Source organism: Rhinolophus hipposideros (assembly GCF_964194185.1).
Source record: "Rhinolophus hipposideros genome assembly, chromosome: 19".
NCBI lineage: Eukaryota > Metazoa > Chordata > Mammalia > Chiroptera > Rhinolophidae > Rhinolophus > Rhinolophus hipposideros.
In genome coordinates, this window is record NC_138065.1 from 11,650,091 (window position 1) to 11,674,074 (window position 23,984).

General features: G+C 39.0%; 2 protein-coding genes across 16 annotated transcripts in view; one reads left to right on the plus strand and one right to left on the minus strand.

The window, feature by feature from the left end:
• The window catches only part of CAPZA1 (capping actin protein of muscle Z-line subunit alpha 1), a 36,220-nt gene extending 27,650 nt beyond the window's left edge, over positions 1-8,570 (minus strand). Inside the window, exon 1 of the mRNA XM_081025023.1 lies at positions 7,898-8,570. Coding sequence (XP_080881149.1) covers positions 7,898-7,936 — 39 coding nt within the window. The 5' untranslated portion in view covers positions 7,937-8,570. The remainder of the gene's footprint in view (positions 1-7,897) is intronic.
• ST7L (suppression of tumorigenicity 7 like) overlaps positions 7,654-23,984 on the plus strand; it is a gene marked incomplete at its 5' end in the record, with an annotated part of 157,603 nt that continues 141,272 nt past the window's right edge. For 8 of the 15 annotated variants that reach the window (XR_013991674.1, XR_013991675.1, XM_081025019.1 and 5 more), the window contains 5 exons: positions 8,626-8,851; positions 10,599-10,681; positions 14,889-15,051; positions 19,776-19,830; positions 22,496-22,611. Coding sequence is in view for 11 of the 15 variants with exons in the window: in XM_081025019.1 (XP_080881145.1) it covers positions 8,644-8,851; positions 10,599-10,681; positions 14,889-15,051; positions 19,776-19,830; positions 22,496-22,611 (625 nt within the window). Of the gene's footprint in view, positions 7,876-8,605; positions 9,419-10,598; positions 10,682-14,888; positions 15,052-19,775; positions 19,831-22,495; positions 22,612-23,984 lie in introns of those variants that run through there. The other 7 variants (XR_013991672.1, XR_013991673.1, XM_081025012.1 and 4 more) reach the window with 6 other exon arrangements.

The following is a 23,984-nucleotide window of genomic DNA, read 5'->3' on the forward strand; positions in this document are numbered from 1 at the left end:
CCGGTCTTATTTTACTATAAGGTCTTTATCATATATCATATCATATCATATACCGGTATAATATAATACTGGGTCTCATATTAATTTTTGCTCCAAAAGACGCATTAGAGCTGATTGTCTAGCTAGGTCTTATTTTTGGGGAAACACGGTATAAGGCAAAAGGAGTAAAGATCTAAGCTGAGCTCTTCAAAGTGCTTTAAATAGTAGGGGGGAAAGACAGTGTTTAACAAAGGTAATGATAATAAAAAAAGGTGGGGAAAAGCAGCCTTTTGTAAACAGACCAGTTTGGTAGGAACAGAGGATTTGAAGATAATGAAAGAGAAGGGGAGAGTAAGATGAGTCAGAGGGCATTAGTTATGCTAATATCGTCTGGTTTTCTTCTGTAGGTAATGGAGAACTGCTGAAGCTTTCTGAGTGGGAAGCTCCATTAATAAAAATTAATCTGGCAGTAATATGGAAATACTGGAGTTATCAATACGGCTTCACAAACCTTGGCAATCACACTGTCCTCTAACAGTTAACTATGAAATCAAGGCAGATGCTATAAAAGCAAGATTCATTTACTCATTCAACAAATATCTGAAGACCCACTATGTCTTCGGAGGGTGGGTACTGTTTTAGGCAATGGTGGTTCAATAGTATACAGTCCTTATAGAGCTTACATTCTAGTGGGTAAAGAAACTATAGATAAGATTAAATAACTAAATTACACGGTATTCTAGCTAGTGACAAAGAGTAAAAAAAATAAAGCAGGGAAAGGGAATATGAAATATTAGGATTTGGAACTAGAGAGGGTGACCAGAGAAAGCGACTTCTGAAGATTAAGTCTCTGAAGGAAGTGAGGGATACAGAAGAGAACAGAGCAAAAATACAAAGATCCTTTAGGCAAGAATGTGGGGCTGGAACAGAGGACCAGGGGAGAACAGGGAGGAGATAAAGCCAGAGAGGTAAGTGGTAAAGAGGTAACACCCCAGATCACGTAGGAACTTATGGTCAGAATAAGAACTTTTATTCTGAAGATGGGAAGCCACTGGAGGAGTGACATGTTCTGACTTACATTTTTAACCACATCACTCTGGGTGCTGCCTGGGGCTGCGGGCAGCAGCTAGAGGGGTTGGGGAAAGGAAACAGCAGAAGCAGGGAGACCAGAGAGGAGGCTACTGTCACAACCTAGGTGGGAAATCACAGAAAAAGGGTGTGGTAAAAAACAGTCAAAATCTGGGTATATCTTGAAGGCAGAACCTACAAGATTTGCTAATGGATCATATGTGGATTGTGAGAGAAACAGGAGTCAAAGATGACACTAAACTTTTTGATCTGAGCAACTAAGAAATGAAAGTGTCGTTAAGAAAGAGAGGAAAGATTGCAAAAGCTGCGATATGCAAATTTTTGACATTAGGGCTTCCTTCCAGCCCAGTAAAATCAGTCTAGAGAAAGAATGTCCACTTCCGTTAAAAGTTAGAGGGTGCCCTACCCAAAGACCTGACTTATTCTTGGTGTTGGGTACATACCGGGGGTGCCAAAAAATGGTATACAAGTGGACACTTTTGGTCAACGTTGCTCAAGCAGTAGTTCGCCGTCATGAGAAGTGTCTGGACACTGACGGTCACCACTTTGAGCACCTCTTGTAACTGCTTAAGTCAAACGTGACTTGTATTCATCTTTTGTTACCGGTATATACTGAGTATTACAATACAGTTTTCTTAAAATGTGTATACATTTTTTTGGCACCCTCTATATATCTTTATTATGGAGGAAAATGCCATTAAAATGTTAGACTGTATAGTTAATATTCCTCGTCCTGACTCCATGCCGTGAAAAAATAACTTGATTTCCTCTGTGCCTGACCTACCTGAAAAACGAACCCAGTCCCTCCTGCATTTACTAAATTAGTTGTTACTCTACTTTTATACATTAGTTTCATCAGCCTAGCTAATATGAGTTTGTCCCTGAGAGAGCTAGTCTTAGTGTCCGGATGAACCAAGCTTCTGGGCTTAACAGGCAGAGGACTAAGATTCGGAGAGTGGTTCGGGAGTTGTGCAGTAATTGTTAGGAAGCTTATTAAAAATAGATTCCTGAGCACTATCTACTTAAAGGAATCAAAGTGGATAAAAGCACAGGTCTGGAAGCAGATGGTCCGCATTGTATCTGTTCTACTATTACTAGTTTTGGACACTTGGTCATACTTTTTTAACTTCAAATGTGCCTCAGTTTACTCAACTGTCAAGTGAAGATAATACGTTATCTCTTATGGAGATGTTTTGAGATGAATACATGTTAATACATAAAGTATCTAGTGCATAATAAGTACTTAAATGTTACCTAGAGGCCAAACAAGCCACAAGGCAAAGTTCTCTCATTCCAATAAACCCCCCACCTTTCATGGTGCAGTCCTGTATTAGGCTGTCTTCTTTCTTGCTTATGTGTTATATACCGTGACTTACACTGTCATATGATTCACTCAGCAGAACATTCTACCTCATAGACACCGCCCTAACAATATGTATGTGTAGTTACAGCAAAGATAAATTTCATATACAGTAGTGTGAAGAATTTAGCAGTGTGGAGTATTTTGGTAAATCAGTGAAAATGTAGAAGGGAGAGGCTGGAGGCAAAGAGAACAATTAAAAATGCTGTTAAAAATAATTCAAAAAAAATAATTCAAGCATAAGAGTCTTGAATGAAGACAATGGTAGAAGAAATATGGACAGGTGAGACATATTAAGTGAAAAGTCTATCTGTCTGGATTTGCTTAGAAAAGATACAAAAGAAACCGGTATATTGCTGCCTTTCAATGGCTGGAAAACAGGGGTTGGAGGGGACCTTTTACTCAGGCCCTTTCCTACCATTTTAATTTGAAGCATGATTATCGTTCCTACATACCTAAAATAATTTAAAGAAACACGAATAGAAACGGAGGAACAAAATCTGATGATAGGAAGGCAGAATTAACAGGACTGGAATGCTAATTAATTGAAGATGAGAGGAAAGGCTAAGGGTGAAAAAGATGATGCCGATGTTCTGAGCGTGACTAAAACGGAACAATAGTGGGATGAACACAAACGCTGAGGCTGGCAGGACGTGCTAATGAGGGAAGAAGGGAAAATAATAGTAAGTGCATATTAAAATTATCCCCTAGTTCAGAAATCCCCAAGTAGTCAAATTGTTTTCAGTATCATGACTAATTTCCCCTACATTTTCAGGAGCCAACCCATATAAGGACTTTAAACTTTTTTTCCCCCAAGAGATGATTCTCTCATCTCTTTGTGGCCTGGAGAAAGAAAAAAAAGCAAACGATACCTGATCCTATCGTGTATGTTTTTCTGAGCTCTAAAGGAGAGGACTTGTAGCAGATGAAGGATATATATTGATCAGGGGTTTTGCAAGGCTAGAAGTATACATACACAGTCATTCTGGTATGCATAAGGGTTTGCAGCTTTATGGGGCTTATAGGAAAAATGTTCCCAGAGAGCTTGAACGTTCCCAGCAGTGGCAAGGCAGAGCACCAGGAATGGCAGCAGATATGCTCAGGCACAATGAACGCCCAAAGAGCCCCTGAGAGCGAGGATACATTCCTGAACACAAGTAATACCTCGAGTACCAGAAATAATTGGGGGTGGGGGTGAAGATGAGGAGGAATGAGTTGGGGAGAGAGAGATGGGACTGCAAGAAGGTGTAATTGATTAGTCTCTTTCATACCAATAGGTTGTACCTATACTTACGTACCTGATCCTACGCTAGGCATTCCATAAAAAGACATGGCATCAGTTACCAAGGAATTCAGTTTCGTGATCAGGACAAATGCACAAAAACAGATAATGTCAGAAACTCCAAGAATATTTTAATGTTTTAATTTTTAAAATACATTTTTTTAATTAGAGTTCAAAAAATTTCATTAAACTTCGTTCGGTTGGTTTGATTCAATTCACTTTATCTACGTATTTTGGAAGAAAACTGAGGCCCATAGAGATTAAGTGATCTTTCCAAAATCACGCTGGTGGCTAAAAGCACAGCAGGCAGAGGCCAAGTCTCCCAACACTCCTGAATCATTCTTTACCGCTACACTACAGTACCTCATTTATAATTCATTAAACAGATGACTCTGTGTTTTTTTTTCATTCGTGGTTACATGGAAAAAAGTGGAGTGCACAAAAGCACGGCTTCTGAATCGGACAAACCTGGGGTGTGAATTTTCTGACAAATTACACTGCTTTGCTTAGCATTAAAGCTGGTGGTAATAAAACAGCTAGATGTTTTAGAAGAAATGTAATAAACCTATACTCTTAACCAAAGATTGGGTATCCGAGTTTGTACCTGCTTAGGCTTTATGCTCCTGTCCAATGATTTTGTAACAGATTGCATGAATACTACTAAGCAAAGCTAACTGAAAAGAGGGAAGATAAAAGCATGGCAGAGTTAATATTACTTGATAACTTGTTAGAAAATACCCATGGTTAATAAGCTTTAGGGCTTACTTCATCCTATAAGGGAAATAACTCATCTAGTAAATTAAAAAGGTAATACAAAATCAAGGAAATCCAGTTAAAAAGTTTAAGTATTTTTCAGGAGCTCTAATAGAGTCCTTTTATATTTATATACAACATTTCCCATATTTTCCCTGAATAATTTTGATAAACCTGTTTTTCAAAAAGTGCCTTAGGGGCAGCTGGTTAGCTCAGTTGGTTAGAGAGAGGTGCTCTTAACAGTAAGGTTGCTGGTTCGATCCCCACATGAGCCACTGTGAGCTGCGCCCTCCACAACTGGATTGAAACAACTACTTGACTTGGAGCTGATGGGTCCTGGAAAAACACACTTAAAAGAAATGAAAGTTAAAAAAAAAAAAAGTGCCTTAAAGATGATATCGTTGTCTAAACTTAAAGCATTTAGATCTATTCTAGGTTATAGTATTTTTAAGGTTGTACACAAATATTCCACTAGTTAAGTGAAAGGAAAAAAAATGCTAATTGCACTTTTTTCAGCCTTAAAAATTACCCCTACATTTACATTTTAAAAATGCTGAATCATGAAATAAAGGAAATGGGCAGTGCAAAAAACCCAAATAAATAGTTCATCTCATATTTCCAGTTTCCTAATTATGGTATCTTGTCATTTTGATCTTCTTAAGCATTTGGAACCAAATAACTAGAGTCTTAGTAACTAAAAAGTAGAGCTCATTCTCAGAAATTGAACTCGAAGATAAGACTAAATGCATTTATTTCTGCAAGTGATTACACTTTCAACTTCCTGTTTTATTTAGGCAGCTCATCATGACCATTTCAGGTAACAACGCAGAAGTTAAAAAACCCAACTTCCTCTTTATAAAGTGAGAAAAACTTCAGCAGTTAGCTATGCGAATGGTTGATCTTACTAGCTTTTATAGAAATACTTGCAAGGAAATCAGAGACCATCATCGCCAAATTCACCTCTGGGTTCACTGCTTTCAGAAAATGTAAGAAAGATAAAAAGCAGTACTAATTAAAATATATTTGGCATCATGACATATATGCCTTAAAACAAACCCCCAAATCAAACGCAGTTGAGGTCCTAGATAAAAGGGAGGGAAAAAAAAAAAATCACACGGGTACTTTAGAGTTCCTTCAAGGAAGAATCAATACAAATTAAGGCTGAAAATACCTTGTTGGACAGGAATCTCATTTAAGGGTTACTTATGGTTTATGACTGCTAAGACATTCATATCAACAAGTGTTGTTGGAAAAATACTTTCTCAATTCTTGAAATCAATAAAAAAAAATCAGAAGTCTGCAGGAAAAGAGTTCAAGATAGGTATGAAACTGTAAAATTGAAGAAATCTTACAAGTCAAAGCCCTTCCTTTTTTCTTATAGATAGATCCACAACAGAGAAATACAGATCAGTTTCATCTCTGTGAATAAGAACCTAACAAAATTTCAGTTATCTCAAATCATACGGATTTATTACATGAAACATGCACTATGTCAGTTATTAGCCATTCTAATGAAGACAATGTAGTTAATCTAAAAACTGTTTACTGAATGTGAAATTCATCAACATTTTATGGCAGATTTACCTTACTACTTTTGATTTGCTTGCTATGCCATTATTAAAATTAAGCAACAGAAGACGTATGCTGGAAGAGGAATCTGGTCACAGATCTGCTATTATAAAATCAAAACTATTAATGCTATTAATGTCACTATCCAAAGATATTTTAATCTGCATTTTAAAATATATATATATTTTCCCACGTTTAATTAAAAAGGCATTCTAACCCAGTGTCAAAGACAAAAACCCGACAGCATTGGTAATGCAGTACTGCTTGGGCACAATAAACTTGTTATTTAAATTCTTAAGTGAAATTTTGTTACAATATTTTTGCTTAATAAATGCACCATCAGTTGGGCTAACAAATGTTTTGTTATACCATGATTTTCACTAATTTAACTTCACGTGAATCAGAACTATTTGCCTTAGAATAAGCATCTATTATAGTTTTCTCTCCAGCGTAAGTTCATATATAAGATGTCTTCCCCCCCAAATTACATTTATGAGAATTTCCAAGAAACAGGAAATTTAACGCGAGAGTGCTGTTCCGTGGGTTATGTTGTGTGTATAGCACATTCTTCAGCATTTCAAAATGGCATGCCATACGTAGGTATAACATACCGAAGTCTGTGCAAGGAAATGCTGGATCAACAGATCCCTCCATCATCCCAATCTCTTTTACTCAAAAAGGGAGAGAGCCCAGATTCATTTATAGAGTACTCAGGGGTGCACATTTTGTAACAGCCACTGTGGGAAACAAAAGACATAATTCTTGTCCTTTAGAGCGTCATCTGGTGAACTCATTCTAATTTCCCTATAATCACGTGGTACTGAAAAGCCTGGCCAACTGTCAAGGTGGGCAGTTGTCAGAAGAAAAGTTATCCCACCTAACAAAGACCGCGCTCTTGTATTTAAAACGCTTTCGAAGAAATAAGTACCTAAGTTACACACTGACCGATTCAACTATAATCAAAGCCACCGCAGGGGAGCATCAGAGCAGACGGGATGCTTTTGTCCAGGTTTGCATGCGTCAACACGCGGTTTTTACGCGCTAGGTAAAACCTTCTGGAGCTTTGTGTTTTTTTTTTTTTAAATCCGTTGGTTATTCTTGATTTGTGAACAAGACATCTTAAACTATTTTTCAAAAATGATGGTTAAAAAGGATGCAAGACGCAAGGGACGGCGTCACCAAGGGAGCCTTTGGTGCATACATACAATCCAGGGAGAGGCGACAGGGGAGAGTGGTGCCGAAATCCTGAACCAAATGCCCTGAGGCTACACATTATTGCCAATTAGTGCAGCTGCAAAATGTGAGAAAAGAGGTGGAAGCGTGGAGGGGCGGACAACACGGGGGGGGGGGCCTCTCCCAGTCGGGGAGTCGTGACACGAAAATCACTTCCTGGGGAAGGAGGAGCGAAAGGGAAGTTAAGAGGCCACTCTGACCAGGAAGTGACTCGCCCGAAACTAGCCTCAATCACGTAGGGACGTGGGGGATGGGATGAGCCCCCACAGCTCAAGGCGGTACCATAACTGCTTCTTGGTACGTCGCGACATCCCCATCGCCCCCTGTCTTAATTATGGAGGGGAGTCCGCTGTCACGAGTCAATAAGGGAAAGTCTCTTCTCTTTCAGGAAAGCCACGGGGCTGTGCCTCAGGCCCCGGAGGCAAAGAAGGGAGTTGAGGAATGGGGAACTGGGGCCACCGGGAGCCAGAGGGAAGCCCCTCCAGAGGCAAGCGTCCCAACTGCAGAAAGCGTCTGCTAGCACGGGCTAAGGAACTTCTTTCTCCTGGGGACACCTCCAGGGTTCCCAGTGCGACAGGATCGGGAACCCCGTTCCCTGTCGCGGGAGGAGGTGAGAGAGGCGGACCCCTTACCTTCTCCTCATCCGACACCCGATCCTCGAAGTCGGCCATCTTGGGCAGCTCTGGCCCAGCCCGGCCCCGGCGCGAGGCAGGCCGGGAAGGAAGAAGAGTGAGGGAAGCACCGCGGGGGCCGTCGGAAGGACCCGCCCGGAAACGCCGACGGGGAGGGCGCCATGTCAGTTACGGGCGGTGGGGGAGAGGGGCGGCTCCGAGAGCCAGCGGCCCGGGACGTCGACTTTGCCTTAAATGACTCGCAATCTATCATCTCGCTCACTGGGTCACGTTCATTCCCCCGTTCCTCGGTGGGACGCGCGCCGGGACAGTGTTTCGACTGTTCTTGGTGCCTGGGCTCCATCCGACAAAATAGCAGTTGCTACTCTTAACAGGCTTTCCCAGTGCCAGTGATTTCCATGGCAGCCGAGTCCCAAACGACTGAGTGCTGCTCGGCCCCTGCTCGGTCGGTAGCCTTTTCAACCCCAGGAAGGGGGGTGAAAGGTGACCCCTCGTCGTATGCAAGCAAAACCACTTCATTCCGGGGGTCACAGAACAGGTACCTCTATGCGCCCCTTCCCGCCCTTGGAAGGACTAGGGAGCCCCAGTGCTGCACGGTCCTCCAGCTTCCAAAGCTCCTCGCTCCCGCTTCCCTGGAGCTCAGCCTGCACAGAGGCCCCTCCGGGTCCGCCGCGATCCCAGGATTCCCCACTCCCGTTTCCTGCCCTTCTCCCCTCCCCGCTCCCGGCGCCCGAGGGAGCGGCAACATGGCGGACGGGGACGGCTTAGGGGAAGCAGCCGCTGCTGCGGCTTCTCCTCCGGCACCTGCTCCCGGCCTGAGCCCGCCGCCGGGCTGGCGGGAGCGGCTGCGGGCCGGGCTGGCGGGGACTGGGGCCTCGCTGTGGTTCGTGGCGGGGCTGGGCCTGCTTTACGCTCTGAGGGTCCCGCTGAGGCTGTGTGAGAATTTGGCCGCGGGTGAGAGGCCCAGAGCGCCCCGGGGACGGGCTGGGGGCCAGGGCCGAAGGGCAGAGGTTCCGTAGTCCCTGAGGGCCTCGGAGAGTCGGTGTGCGGGGCGCGACCCGGTGGGTCCCCGCTGTCCGGGGCCGCGGCCCCGCCGCTGGCTGTCACCGCGGAGCGGCCGCCGCCGGCCCCCCCCAGCGCTCCCACAGCCTCCCTGTGTCCCGCCCTCGTTTCCCCGCCGAAAGCCGCCTGACAAGCGGGAAGCGGCAGGTGGTGGCACAGAGCCGAGCGTGGTCAGGCGTGGATGCGGGAGGTGTCCGCCCCCCCCGGTAGGATCCCTTGAGAACCGTTGTCGGGAGTGTCCCGCCGCCGAGGCGGCCGACCCCGGCGCTGCTGCAGCCAAAGCCCCGAGAGAAAGGACACGCCAGGGGCTTCGCCAGCCGCGGGCTCGTGTTTTAAACTGGTTCCGTCAAGACGTGGTTCTCGGGCTTTTTTCCGTCCGTTCCTGGCTCCGGGCTTTCTCTGGAGCAATCCACGAGGAAAGCACGGGAGGTTAGAGGGGAAAGAGCGCCGCCGGCCGCGGTGGGTTCTCCCCGTAGGCCTCGGCGTCTGTGGGGAGCGCGCTGTGTGGTCGGGGCCCACGCCGCAGGGCCCCGCGGGCCCTGGGGAGCCCCGTGGGTGCCGCCGGGACGACCCCCGTGGGTGTCGCCAGGACGCAGGGGACGGGGGACAGGGCCTCTGCCCACGGCATCACAGCATCCCCCCCCCAGGCTCCGAACGGCGAGCTCGGGACAAGACGGAAATGTTTCTCCTCCGTGATGACTGTCACTAGCGGTACCGTGGTTGGTGTGCCTGTAGCCAGAAAAGGCAGATGTCCCCTTTACTATTCCGTGAGCTGACACGAAAGACTGTGAGCGAATATTCCAGTATTGTGGACGTTTTAGAACACAGGCACTACGTGAATTCAGATGCATAACCAACACACGAAAACAAGCCCCACGAACGGTCCTCCTCAGCCGGCCTGGAAGGGCTGGGGCTGGTCTGGGGCCTGTGCGAAGTTAACGAAGGGCTTCCTGGTGGTGTGTGTGCTCTGTGCAATGTTCTCCGTTGTTTTCCTACCTGTTAGATAGATAACAGCATTTAGGTGAGAGTAGTTGACTATTATCAAGTTTTCTTTCTTTCCCAAACCCCGAAGTATGTATGAGACAGTGATGTGAAGTGGAGGACCTGGTCCAGGCTGTCGGTGAGCCGGGTGCAGGGAAAGAGCTCTAAGTTTGCTGCCATTCTCTTGGGGCGACTTCCCCTCTCTAGCCCCGTACAAAATACGCTGTTTCCTTCCCTCTACTTTGAAACACTGGTCTGTGTCTCACCCAAATAATTCGGGAGTGGTTTTAAATCTCCTTTGTAACAGGATGTTTGTTGAGCTTGTAGATTTGCGCAAGTTCTTAGTTCTTATCTAAGTTATGATTTATACGTTCTTAGTTTTATTCTCCAAGCAGGCTCAAGTGTGTCATTTTGATTTGCTTATTTAGCAAATAGTGTAGAATTCTACCCTTACACGTGTGAAGGCATTTTTAAGATAGGATACAGTGGGACTTGAAAGTAGCTGTTTAAAAATTAAAACTTTCTCAAATGAATCTCATACTAGATATGAAGGCACTTCTGTTCCTCCACTCTTAGAGACACCTGTGTATTTAACTTGAGTACTTCGAATTTACGTTTTTAAACGTTGATTTTTTTTTTCTTTCTTTCTTTTTGGCAGTGACAATATTTTTAAATTCATTGACGCCCAAATTCTATGTGGCACTTACAGGGACATCGTCTTTGATATCAGGACTAATATTTGTAAGTAGTTTCTATTTCTTTCATGCTTTGGTATTTATCTAAAGATCAAATCTCTTTATATGGTTACAGTAATTATAACTACTTCTAGATCAGCATTCTCAAAATGGGTTCAGCATTTGGAGAAACACTGCCTCTCCCTCCATTTTTAGAGATTGACAGTATTCATTTGTGTATAAAATACTGAAGGGGACTGGGAGGTTGCGGAACTACATGCCTACAGGGCCCAGCAGGGTAACAAAAAAGAGGGAAATGGGCAGAATGTCAGAATTGAATTCCTTACGTACTTTGACTACTAAGTAATCTGGACCATGCATGAGCCTTCTAAAAGGAGCTAAAGCTGGTTGTTACCATGTAGATTTGCAGACCATTATTACCAGATCTTCCAATTTTTCAAATGATTTTGAGAACCTGGATACATGATTTTTATACAAAATCTCACTATACTTTAATGTTGGCACCATTGAGCAGACTAAAAATTTGTGTGTCTTGAGTGCAGCCCATAGGCTGGAGTGTTTAAGAGCAAGGATTTGGAGTCAGGCTAACCATCACTTTCGTGGTGTGACTTGGAGCAAGTTAATAAACTTTTCTATGCCCCAAGTTCCTTATATGTAAAAGGGGGGTAATAATGGTATATACTTCGTAGGATTACTATGAGGGCTAAATGAGATAATGTGTGTAAAAGCTTGTAACAACCTGGCAGCTAACTCAGAGTGAACACCTTATGAAATTTGGCTATTATTTTTCTGAGATGTCCCACAATAAAGAAACCAGTTTAACTTTTTTCAGCTTTTCCTTGTCTTATTTGACCACGCTAGTATTTAAAAAAAATTTTGTTTACATTTTATAACCTTTATTAACATCCCTAGGAACTAGTGTTTCCTAGTATAAACTTTGGAAAAATATTGCTACAGATAAAAATCTTAGGAAGTATTATGGCATGCATAGCCAATGAATTTTTCTATACTTTTTTTCATCTCTAGGTGGTGCTCTCCAGCTATAGTAGAATTAATGGCATTTGTATTGGAGTGTTTTGATTTTGTCTTTTTTTATGGCAACTAACACTTGACCATTTTGTTAAAGTGAAATGCCAGACAAGAAAAGGAATTTTATCTTCACTTAAAAAAAAAATTTAAAAAAAATCATTGAGGAATTCAGGATGAAAACTATGGGTTAATATAAACCTCAATATATATTGATTTATAAAGGCCACTCATAATTAAGCATATTTTGGCATATTTAATCAATAGCATATAAAAGAAAATTAACTATCTTTGAACAGCTGATGAAGTAGAAAAAGCATTGGTCTTAGTACTAGATGTGCTTTTGAGTCTTGACTCTGCCACTTACTAGCTGATAACTTTGGGCAAGTCACCTAAATTCTCTGAGTCTTAATTTCCTCATTTATATGAGGGGAGAAAACTTAGATATATATTATACATATTCTCTTTTTAAACCAAAGTTTTAAAATTAGGAAATTGAAGTAGCATTTTAAAGGTTAAACTATGTCACTACTCTTGTAATATTGATGAGTTTTCGTTAGCAAAGGTTATTGTGTTTATAATTTATTTTACCACCTGGACTTATCAAACTTGCACACATACACACACACACACACACAAATACACTTACATATACACATGCACTGAAGTATGTTTGGGACACAGTGTTTAAAATGATTAGAAGCTCTGAAGTCAGGCAGACCTGAGTAAGAATTCCAGCTCTACCAAGTACTGATGGTGTGAACCAGAGCTAGTTATTAAAACCTGGAATCTGTGTTATTGCTAAAATCAGTTATTGTGAGGACTCCATGGCATAATGCATGTCAAGAACTTGGCACAATGCTTAATAAATATTAGCAATTGTTATCCTTGTTCATTTGTGTTAAAAAGTTGACCGAAAAGTTGAAAAAGACTCTAACATTCTATTAAGAAAAAACCACCTACCCTTCATGTAATAGTGGACAGTTTGTCATTGTTGCCTTTGTGATTACTGTCTCTGACTGTGAGCCAATATAAATCTTGTCTTTTCTGCCACATGAATAATTTCTGCTTGTGCGATTTCTTCTGGTTGTTTTAAAGAAGTTTCGTCCTGCATCTTAGTAAAACATAAAGTAGAAGCCAAACTAGGGCCATATTTGGTGGTGATTAACTGCCTGCTAACTCGGTAAAAGTGAGCAGAGAGAGAAGCCATTCTCGATTGAGCATAAAACTTTAGTGGCATGGTAGAAAAAATTCTGCACCTTGGTTTTCTCGCACTGTTCTGTAAATGTTATAGCATGTAGTCAGTGAAGTAAATGGACCGCAATGTAGTGCAAAATGACTGTATCTTTGGCACTTTTATAACATATTTGCTCAGTTTACTGAAGTAAAAAGTATTCCTAAAGGTTTGAAAACAGATGTGTGTTTTCTCTCGCGCGCGCGCACGTGAGAGAGAGAGAGAGAGAGAGAGAGAGAGAGAGAGAGAGAGAGAGAGAGAAGGCCTGTTTGTGGTATAGCAAAATAGTTTTTTAAAAAAATTATAATCTTTTAGGTAGTTGTGAATGTGTTTGTTTATTCTTTAAATACAATAATATATTTGTTCACTACATTGGGCAGGAGAATAATCGGTCCATAAATAAGAGAAAGATATTAAAGTTATTTTATAGTCAAAACATAGAAAACTAGTTACTAATCATTTGAACAATTTTAAACTATAAAGCCCTTTCATCTTTTAGGCACTCTTCTAGGTGTTGGGGGTGGGGGGTACCATGGTAAGCAGATGAACACAGATTCTGTCCTCATAGAGTTTGGCCCAGAAGATGGTTATGGACATTGATTCATTCATTTGACAATTTTTTTATTGAGTACCTACTGTTTGCTATACACTGTTTCTAAGCACTGGGCTTACAGCAGTGAACAAAACAGAAAACTATCCTGTCCTTAAGGATATATACTGAGCTTACAGTATATCAGAGCAATATATAATAAAAGTAAATAAGTAAAACAAAAAGTTTGTTCTTACTATTAGTGATAAGTGCTAAAGGAAAAAAGGAAGCAGAAAAAGTCACACGAAGTATCAGCGGAGAAGGCTGACATTTTAGACAGGGAAGTAAGGGAAGGCCTCACTGAAATAGTGATTTCTTTAATAAAGATCAGAAGGAAATGAGGAAGCTAGATGTGCTGTTTGTGTTACTTCTGCCTGAAGGGGTAGTATGCTTGGGAGCTTGAAGAATAGCAATGAAATCAGTTGTTTAACTAACTAGTACAAGTGAAAAGATTACTCTGAAAGAAAAACAGTGGGAGTGCATCACACAGCTTTCTGTTCCGTGGAATCAAGAAAAGTTCCCTGAGAACATGTCATTTAAGCTGCCACCCATATGCGCCAGGCAAAGGGAGTTGAGAAGGTTGGAGTGTCCAAATATGAGACATTCTGCTAATTCAGCACAGAGAGCTTCTTTTGATTCCTCTTTTTATAACAGTGACAAACCATGGAAACAGAAAAAAAATGAATACGATCTTGATTTTTAAATGGTTCAATATGGGAATCAACCTGACTCTCATCGTACATAAATAATACTGCCAAATACTGGAACACTATTTTATTGCTTAAAAAGCACGTCTAGGGGTGGCTGGTTAGCCTAGTTGGTTAGAGCATGACGCTGATCGCACCAAGGTTGCCGGTTCCGTCCCCGCATGGGCCACTGTGAGTTGTGCCCTCCTTTAAAAAAAAAAGGCACTTTGTAATTCCTGTGAACCATATTTAATAGATAGGACATTGAGGCTCTGAGATGTTAGAGGTTAAGTGACTTGCCCAAAGCACACAGCTAATGTATAGCTGAATTGGGAGTCAAATGTGGGCATTCTAAACCTACTCTAGGGCTAGAGTAAGCTGTTTCAAACTTTTTTAAAAATTATGCTATAGATAGAATAAAATGACAATGTAACATAACAGATTACCCATAAATACTTTATATATTTTTTTAATGCTTTATTTACCGATGTGTTTCTTCTAGTTTGTCTAAATTTCACGACAAAGCCATGAAAAAGGTATTTCACTTTTGCTGGGCATGTGTTATTGCAGAATCTTGTGTTTGGCTTATTTTTTGGAAGGAGAGCTCATTTAAAATACTGAATTAAACAGGAACATTTTGCAATAATGTTTTAATTTGAGCTCATATGTCTGCTGATCAATTGTATTTTAAGTACAGGATGTTTTCTATTTGTCGTAGATATTTGAATGGTGGTACTTCCATAAACATGGCACATCTTTTATTGAACAAGTGTCTGTAAGCCATTTGCGACCATTGATGGGAGGAACAGAAAGCAGCATTGCAGAGCCAGGTTTTCCTTCCAGCAACAGAGAAAGTGAAACCAGCAGACAGAATCTGTCAGGTGACTACTTATCTAATGTGTTTTCAGAGCTGTAGTTAAGATTGTGTTTGGCTGTGGGAGATAGAAAACTCACCACAGAGAGAAGTTTGTTTGTCTTTCATGTAAATATAAGTAATCCGTGGCTGATACGAAGAGCAGTGATCATCAGAGACCCAGACTCTTTATTTTGTTAGTCTGCTATCCCCAAACGCAGTTTTTCCTTGTGATCTAAGATAGTCGCTCTGGCTTCGGTTATCGTATCCACATTCCAATCAGCAGGAAAGAGAATAGGCCAGGAAAAAGACACCCTTACCCCCATCCCATACCACGGCAGCCAAGGACCCTTTCCTAAAAGTGTTACATACTATTTCAGCTTACTTCGTACTGGTCAGGCCTTTGTCAAATGGCCACAACAAGCTGTAAAGGAAGCTAGAAATTGTAATCATTTTCTCAGTGTACATATGCCCAGCTAATGATCAGGGGATCTTATTAGATAAAGAGGAGAAAAGAGACAATTAGTCGGTTAGTCATCTCTGCCAAGAGAGCAAAGTTAGGAAAAATGCTTTTTATTCCCTATATATTTATAAAGACATCAAAATCTCAGATATTCATATATGGATATTTCATTTTCATACTTTAATTATAGACTTTTCCTCTATACCTATCTAATAATACAAAGTAAATATTTTTAATGGTATGCAATTAGGAAAGTAAAATTTTCAAAGCCAAATAGAAATGATATTTTTGGAATATTCATTTTATTTGCTATAGGTAATAAATATGCAGTAATAATACAAATGAGTTAATTCCACAGATTGCCATATGTCTCATTTGGTCAATAAATGTAACCACTAGAGTTATATAGAGTTTATACAGTTTAGTAGAAAAATGCTACCTGAGTGTAGTTGCTGGCACTTTTTTAGATGTGGTCAGGGAAAGTCTCTGAGAAAGTACCATTTAATCTGAGGCCTGAAGCATGAGTGGGTGTTGACCAGGAATAGTAGGGATGGGGTTGGCAGCCATTCGAGAGTACAGGAAGAAATAATGGTCGTTTTCTTTCCCCTTCTCCCTTCTCCCCTTTCATAAAATAATTACAGAACTCCTAATAATGAGACATATTAAGATGACTATAACATAGATCTAGATGTCCTCAAGAAGCTCAGAGTCTAATACGTAAATAATTATAACAATGAGGGATTATATAATCTTATTCTTTACTGTAAGATTGAATATACCGTTGAATAATAAGAGCGAAGATAATCTTAACAACATTCTAGCTTGGTAAAGGATACAGACATATAAATAAGTGATGGCAAAAAATATAAAAGAGACTTGTATAGAGTGTATAGAAGATACTGTGGTAACAGAAAAGAAAGAGTAGTTAGTTACTCTTGGAAGAAGGGCCACAAAATTTTTCACAGAAGAAATATTTGAATTGACCTAAAAGTGAGTCAGTTCTTCTTAGGTTCAACTTTCTGTCCCTGGGTAACTGCATCTTAGTCTACATTCTCTTCCATGGACATATATCCCGGGAGAACCAATTTTAAGTTTCTACCTGCAAACAAGCTCTCTTTTAAGTTCTAGACCCATTTTTCTAATTCTTTGCTAAAAATCTCTTCCTTTGATGGCCCTAAGCACCCTGAACTGACTCTTTCCAAAAAGAAATTTCTTATTTATTTATTTATTTATTTATTTATTTATTAGTTTCAGGTGTACAAGACAAGGTAATACTTAGACGTTCATCATTTCTATCCCTCACACTGTGAACCCCCCTCCCCCCATCCACTATCCCTCCGATCTCACACTGAGCCATCACATTATATATATAAAATTATAGTTGGCATTCATTAATGTTTAGCTTCTGGTGTACAATGCCATGATCAGGCATCCACAGTATCCCTGAGGTGGTCTCCCAAATAGGACGCATGTCCATCGGATACCCCAAAAAATCTTCAAAAAGAAATTTCTTAATTATCTTCTTTCAGTAGGCCTCCCTCCTATTGAAATCTATTTATGGTACCCAGTGAGTTGTTTCAGATTATATCTGTTTTATTTCCCCTTCCCTCTCCAAACAATTGACCCCCATCGTATTCTGATTCTGCTCAAAAATTATTTTGACTCCATCCTACCTTTTTTTTTATTTCAACATTCGTTGCCCCATATCTAGGCCCTCAACGTCTCTTTCCTAGACTATTGCTATAGTATTCTAACTGGTTACTCTGCCTCTAATAATTCTCATTTTAGTGCATCCTTTCCCCTTAACTGTGTAGAAAAGTGGTTCTCATACTTTTTGGATTCAGGAATCCTTTACACTCTTCAAAATGATTGAGGACCTCAAAGAGCTTTTATTTATATATGTTAATTATATCCTCAATATTTATTACATTAGAAATTTTAAAAATTTTAAAAATATTTATTATTTTAAAATAATAAACCCATTTCATGTTAACATTTTTATGGACTGAACTGTGTCTGCCCCACAAATTCATATGTTGAAGCTCCAACCTCTCGTGTAACTATATTTGGAGATGGAACTTTTAGGAGGTAAGTAAGGTTGAATAAGGTCATTAGGGTGGGGTCCTAATCCTGTATTATTGGTAGCCTTTTAAGAAGAGGAAGAGAGAGATCAATTTCTCTCTCCACCATGTGAGGAGACGTGTAGGGACACAGGGAGAAGGGAGCCATCTGCAAGTTAAAGGAGCTCTACTAGAACTCCAGAGCTCAGACTTCAACCCTCAGAACTGTGAGAAATAAATTCTATTGTTTAAGCCACCCAGTCTGTGGTATTTTGTTATGGCAGCCTGAGCTGACAATTATGAAAAATAATTTTAGTCAGAACACTGCTATTGTTTTACATTTGTTTAAATCTCTTCAATGTCTAGCTTAATAGAAGACAGCTTATTCTTGTATCTGCTTCTACATTGTCTGATGTGATATGCTGTTTTGGTTGAAACATATGAAGAAACTCTCGTCTCATATAGCCATATAGTTGGAAAAGGGAGGAGTATTATAATAACCTTTTCAGAAAATTGTGGATATTCCTTTTTGATACTATACCAAAACTTACTAAGAGGTACTTTCTTAAAGTTTAGTTGCAGCTAATCTTGAAGCTATACCAATGAACTTTTTACTCTCTGTTGTATTAAAAGCCATCAGTTTATCTTATATTTTGAATGGGTCTTTTACATATACATGATTTTATAACATCATGCATTGGTCATTTAGGAAATAACTTGTTTACTGAGTTATGCATATCTTCCAAATGTTGACACATTTTATTGTACAGTTTTTTAAAATCCCATTTGTTAATATTACCACCAGTCTTACAGAAAGGCTAAGGATTGGGAAATTGCCAGGCTCCTGTTAGCAGATACAGGTTTCTCAAAATTCTAATATTTACTCAAAAGCTCAAATTTTATCATTGACAGCAAATACAGTTTGAAGTTGACAGACCCACTTTGTTCATCTTTGAGAAAATGTCTGTCCGGTATCCATCTGAATACCCATAAGTTTTTCTCTTGGTGGCTCTTTCCAGTAAAAGTGGTGATCTATGAAGGAAACAAAAAAGGCCAGTTCAGCCCCCAAAACAATGATTCATACTGGAGCCAATCATCATACTTGGGATTGTCTTGTTTTACTAAGGTGGGGGTAATAAATCTGATGATGACTAGTATAAATAAATCTGATGATGACTAGTATAATTCTGTGTCCTACCTGGACTCATGCTAGAGTAATAGCAGTTTTTAACCCGCCATTGATTTTACACAACAGCTCACCTGTGCACGGCTGGGACTGGGGTGAAGCAAATCAGTGCCTGGGGCACAAAACTTAAGGAAGCCTTCACTCTCAGGGCTGAGTTCAAGTCAACAGAGTTAAAGAGACAAATAATGTCTTAGCATTTATTATGAAAAGAGTTGTTACTTTGCAGTTCTATGAATCATACTTTGAGAACTGCTGATATAAACAAAGATCCAATATTTATTGTTTTTCTGCTTATAAACCTTAGATGACTTCTGATTGACTCAGGATAATATCTAAACTCCTTTACTTGGTATATAGGCTCCTTCATCAATTTTCCCCATTCTGTTGTCTGGTTTCATTTACAGCTCTCCCTCTCACCCCTTGCCCTATACTCCAGCCTGTCTATGCTGTGTGGTTTTATGATACTTTCTCTGCTTAGAATATTTTTCATCTGGCAACCTTCTACTCATCTTTTACAGTGGTTCAATGTCAGTTCAAATGTTACGTCCATTCTAAAGCCTTCCCTGTTTTAATCACTTCCTGTTTTTCTCTTGGAACAAAACAGATCTCTACCAAACCACTTAATCACACAGTTTAGGTGGTGGTTTACATGACTAACTCTCATGCTACATTTAATTCATTTAAACAAGTTAGTTCCAAATGCTGTGTTAGGCTCCAGGAATATGTACAAAAATGAACAAAGTTAAGAGCTCATGTTTAAAAGGGAGAAACTGAAAACCAAACCCGTAATCACATTGTAATATAGTAAGTGCTATAATTGAATTATGAACCAAATGCTATGAAGATTGAAATAAGGCAATGACTAGACTTAATTGTATGCTTCGTGACAGTAGGGTGATCCGTGTCTTATTTATCTTCGTGCTATCGGTGGCTAGCACTGTACTTAGCATACAGCGACTGTACAGTAAATGTTGGTGAAATTAAGATTTAAATGCATTTGATTAAACTGTCTCAATGACTCCCTTTCTCCCTTTGTTTTTTAGAATGCAAGGTATGGAGAAACCCTCTAAACCTTTTCAGAGGAGCAGAATATAGGAGGTATTACATTTGCTTTCAGTATAATTATGGCATTGGTTTCAGAGTAAAAGAATTATGGAAACATTTCTTTTTCTAAATATATCATAGCTCTTCTGGTTGGAGATACATAATAAGGTAAAAAGATTAGCCCAAAATTTGGTGGGTAGCATCTTGACTGTATTTACTTTTATAATCATGAGAAACATTGCTTCAAATCATATGTTTGTGTTGTGATACATAAGTATACATTTGGCCCCTGGTTTATGGCAGAAAGCCTTTTCAAAGAATTCATGAGTTTAAGAAAAAAATTACAAATGTCAGTGTATTCCTGTGCATATGTGCTCAATTTCAAAATTTATTTGAGAATTCACTAGAAAATATCAATCTGAAGGTGAATATGAACTTCATTTGTGGAACAGTCCAGACTATTGTATTTTTATATTGTATTTTGTATTACTGTTTTCCTATCTGCACTACTGTGTCCATTTCTGTTCTGGTTTTTACTCTGAAAAAACATCTTTTGAAACTTATGACCAAAGATACTTTATTTTTATTTTGAGAAGGGCTGTGTTTTACCTAGAGTAGATTGGGCATGTAGTTTACTCCATTGAACAAGAAACGTTATGTGTCTGCAGTGTCTGGGCGCTGTGTAAAATGATGGGGATACAAAGTGATTAAACAATTATTCCTGTGCTTAAGGACTTGATGGTTAAGACAGTCAATCCCGGGAAGTGGAAGCTAGGCTTTTAGGAGAGATGCCATCAGCCTGTATTGAGGGATTCTGCAAGGAACAGGTCCTTGAACTTCCCACTGTGTTTTATTAAGGAGCTTTTAGGCTGGCTGCTCCTTGTTATATTATACAGTATTTACTTCATGAGCATCTTAAAGAGAAATTTCTTATCTTAGTATCAGGATTACTTATGCTTGTTTTTGAATAATTAGTTTGTCTTAATATAAAAGTCTAAGTTGCATTGATTATTATTGATAGCTATAATCAAAGCTTAAAGTCACACTGTCGCCAAGCCTTAGCCAGTGTATAGAACTCTGGTATGCATTTCATATATTAGCCACATCCAGACTATTTTATGGCCCAATTCTTGTTTTTACTTTAGTGCGTCTTTTTTAAGTTACTTCTAGTTGAGGTTTTTGATATTGTACATTATATTTTTTTAACAGCTTTAAATCATTTTGGGAATAATGTGAATTATTAATAAATATATATTTTTTGGTTTTAGAATGTGTAGCAAAACTGCTAAGTGAACAAGGATTTGCTTTTTCTTTTTTCTTTGTGATAATTTCTCACAAAATTGCTAAAACTTGAAATAGCTAGGCAACTCATACTATTAAGTAATTTAAAATCTTTAATCAAATATATAAATAACACTTATAATGAGCCTTTAAAGGGTTTTTATTCAGATTACAAAATATACATATACATATTCATCATAGAAAATGAGGAAATAAAGAGATGTATGAAAAAAAAAGTAAAAATCACCTATTCCTATCACTGATAACTGCTATTAGTATTTCTTTACAGTCTCTCTTTTATATGCATTTATAGAAACAAAACTTGAACATCAAAATGTGTATATAGTTTTATAGTCTTCCTTTTTTCTAACACAAGATGTGACTATCCCACAGAATTTCTTCAAAACATGAATTTCTTCAAAAACATGATTTTTAATGGTTGTACTGTATTCTGTTACATACAGGTACCATACCTTACCTACTGCTCCCCTCTCTGGGTTACAGATTACATTTTACTGTTAACCTTTACACTAGAAGGATATCTTTACATATAAACATTTAGCCACATCTTTGATTATTTCCTTAGGGTTGATTTGTGACACTGGGATTACTGAATCAAAGGGTATGAACAGTTTGTTTTTTCCTTCCCTTTAATCTTTTCCTTTATGGAAAATTTCAAAAATAAACAAAAGTGGAGAGGATGGTATAATGGAATTTCATATACCTATCCCCTAACTAGGTGTGAATATTTATTCCCTAATTGGTTTCTGGAAACAGAACTGTAAATGGCAGTTTACATTTACGCCAGCAGTTTGTGTGAGTCCATATCCCACCTCACCCTTGATACCATGTATGTATGTGCTAATTTCATAGACAAAAAGTAAAAATTGGTTATTTTAATTTGCTATTTGTTAATTATTAGTGAGATTGGACATTTAAGAATGTATTTATTGGCCAGTTTGCTAACTTGCTATTATTATTATGGGTCTCAGAAGGACATGAAAGTTTACATTTCTAATTTAGTAAAATCTGAAAAAAATTTCTCTTTGCTTTTATGCTTTGAAAGCTCTTTACCATCTTGACACCTGTGTTCTCTTCTAGTTTCTTTGTAGTTTTACTTTTAATACTTAATTCTAACTGACCGAGAATTTATTGAAGTATATTTAATAAGGTACATATCTAAGCCTAATTGTTTTATTCCTTGAAATCCACTGTTTATTGAATATTCTAACCATTTCCCTTTTAGTTTTTGATGTTTTAGTATCATTCTTCAAGTAGTTTGTATAGGTTATCTCTTTGGTCTTAATGATTATAATAAGCTTTTAAAACAACCTGAAATAGAATTTGTAGCAGTATATTTTGAATTTTATGTAATGTCTGTTATAGCAGAGATGCTTTCTCATGTTCAATTTACATGTTTTCTTGTGTTTTGGTAAAGATACACGTGGGTGACTGGTAAAGAGCCACTTACATACTATGACATGAATCTGTCAGCTCAGGACCATCAGACCTTTTTCACCTGTGACACGGACTTTTTACGTCCTTCAGACATAGGTATGTGTCATATCTGTTCATGGGGTAAACAGTGGTCATAGAAATTATTTTAAAAGTTCTTTAGAATTATTTATTTTAATATACAGTTTATTTGGCTTGGAGTTGATAAGAAATCCAGATTAAATTGAAACTAATTATGATAGTAAACTAGGCTGTTACACTACCTTTCCTTCTTACAAATAATTTGAAGTATTTTATTAAAATATTAAATTGCTTCTTTTATTACTTAAAAGTCTTTCAGCTGAGAAATAATACAGCACCCGCTTATGCAGAGAACAGTGTACCTAGTTTGGTCTGGGAAATTAACACCTGCAATTATACATAAAAGAGTAGGACAAAGTGTAAACATTGGAGCATGGTATGTAGAGAAAAAACGGGATATATTTTGTTCCAGTCATAAGTTAGAGATGCATGTAAAGTGGTGGAAGATCATAGTAACGTTTGTTTAATTTTGAGTTCTTCTCTATAGAAATAGTATTGAAACTCTTAAATGTATGGCTTAAACACAGACATCTTTATCTCAATTAATCTTCTACTTTGCCCTCTCCCTCCTTATCTGTCCTTCTGTTTTTATCCTTACTTTTTATCCTTTAAGATCCAAATTAAAAGTCACATTCTCTAGGAAGCATTCTCTGGGATCTCCTGTCAGAGTTAAACACCTTCTTCTCTGCAGTTCTACAGTACTTAGACCAAACCTCAGTGAAACACTTTTAGTTAATTTATTCAACCACAAACATTTATCGTGTTACTTTAATGTTGGTCCTCCCTAAAAAGATATGAAACTGTGGAAAGCAGGTAGTACATTCTCATCATATTTGAATTGCTGTCATCTAGCACATTGCCTGGCATACTGTAAATATTAACACTTATTCTCTGATGAAAGTATGAATGAATGAGTGGTGTTGGTGTCACAGACGTCTTAAGCAATGTCACTAATTATAGTAACACTTGTAAAGCACTTATTATGCACCAAGCACTGTTCTAAACACTTTATATAAATGTGCTAATTTACCCAATCACTTTATGAGGTGGGTACTATTATCAGCCTCATTTTAAAAATAAAGAAACAGAGACAAAGGGGAATCAAGTAACATGCCTAAGTCTAGCTCTTAAATCATAAAGCTGGGTTTCAAACTCAAGTCTGGCTCTTAACTGCCACATTGACACTATTACCACATTGTTAGGCAGAAGAATGTCACCATATTATGAGGGTCTGAAGAATAGTCAGTTTTCCAGCGTTGAAGTGAGTTCTTTGTGATATCTACCTGCTAGATTCAATATATAAAGGGTGGATGGTAGCAGGACACCCAAGGATGTTTGGTATGATTACATTAAACGGTTTAATTGCAAATAGGAAAAGGAATTGCTTTAAG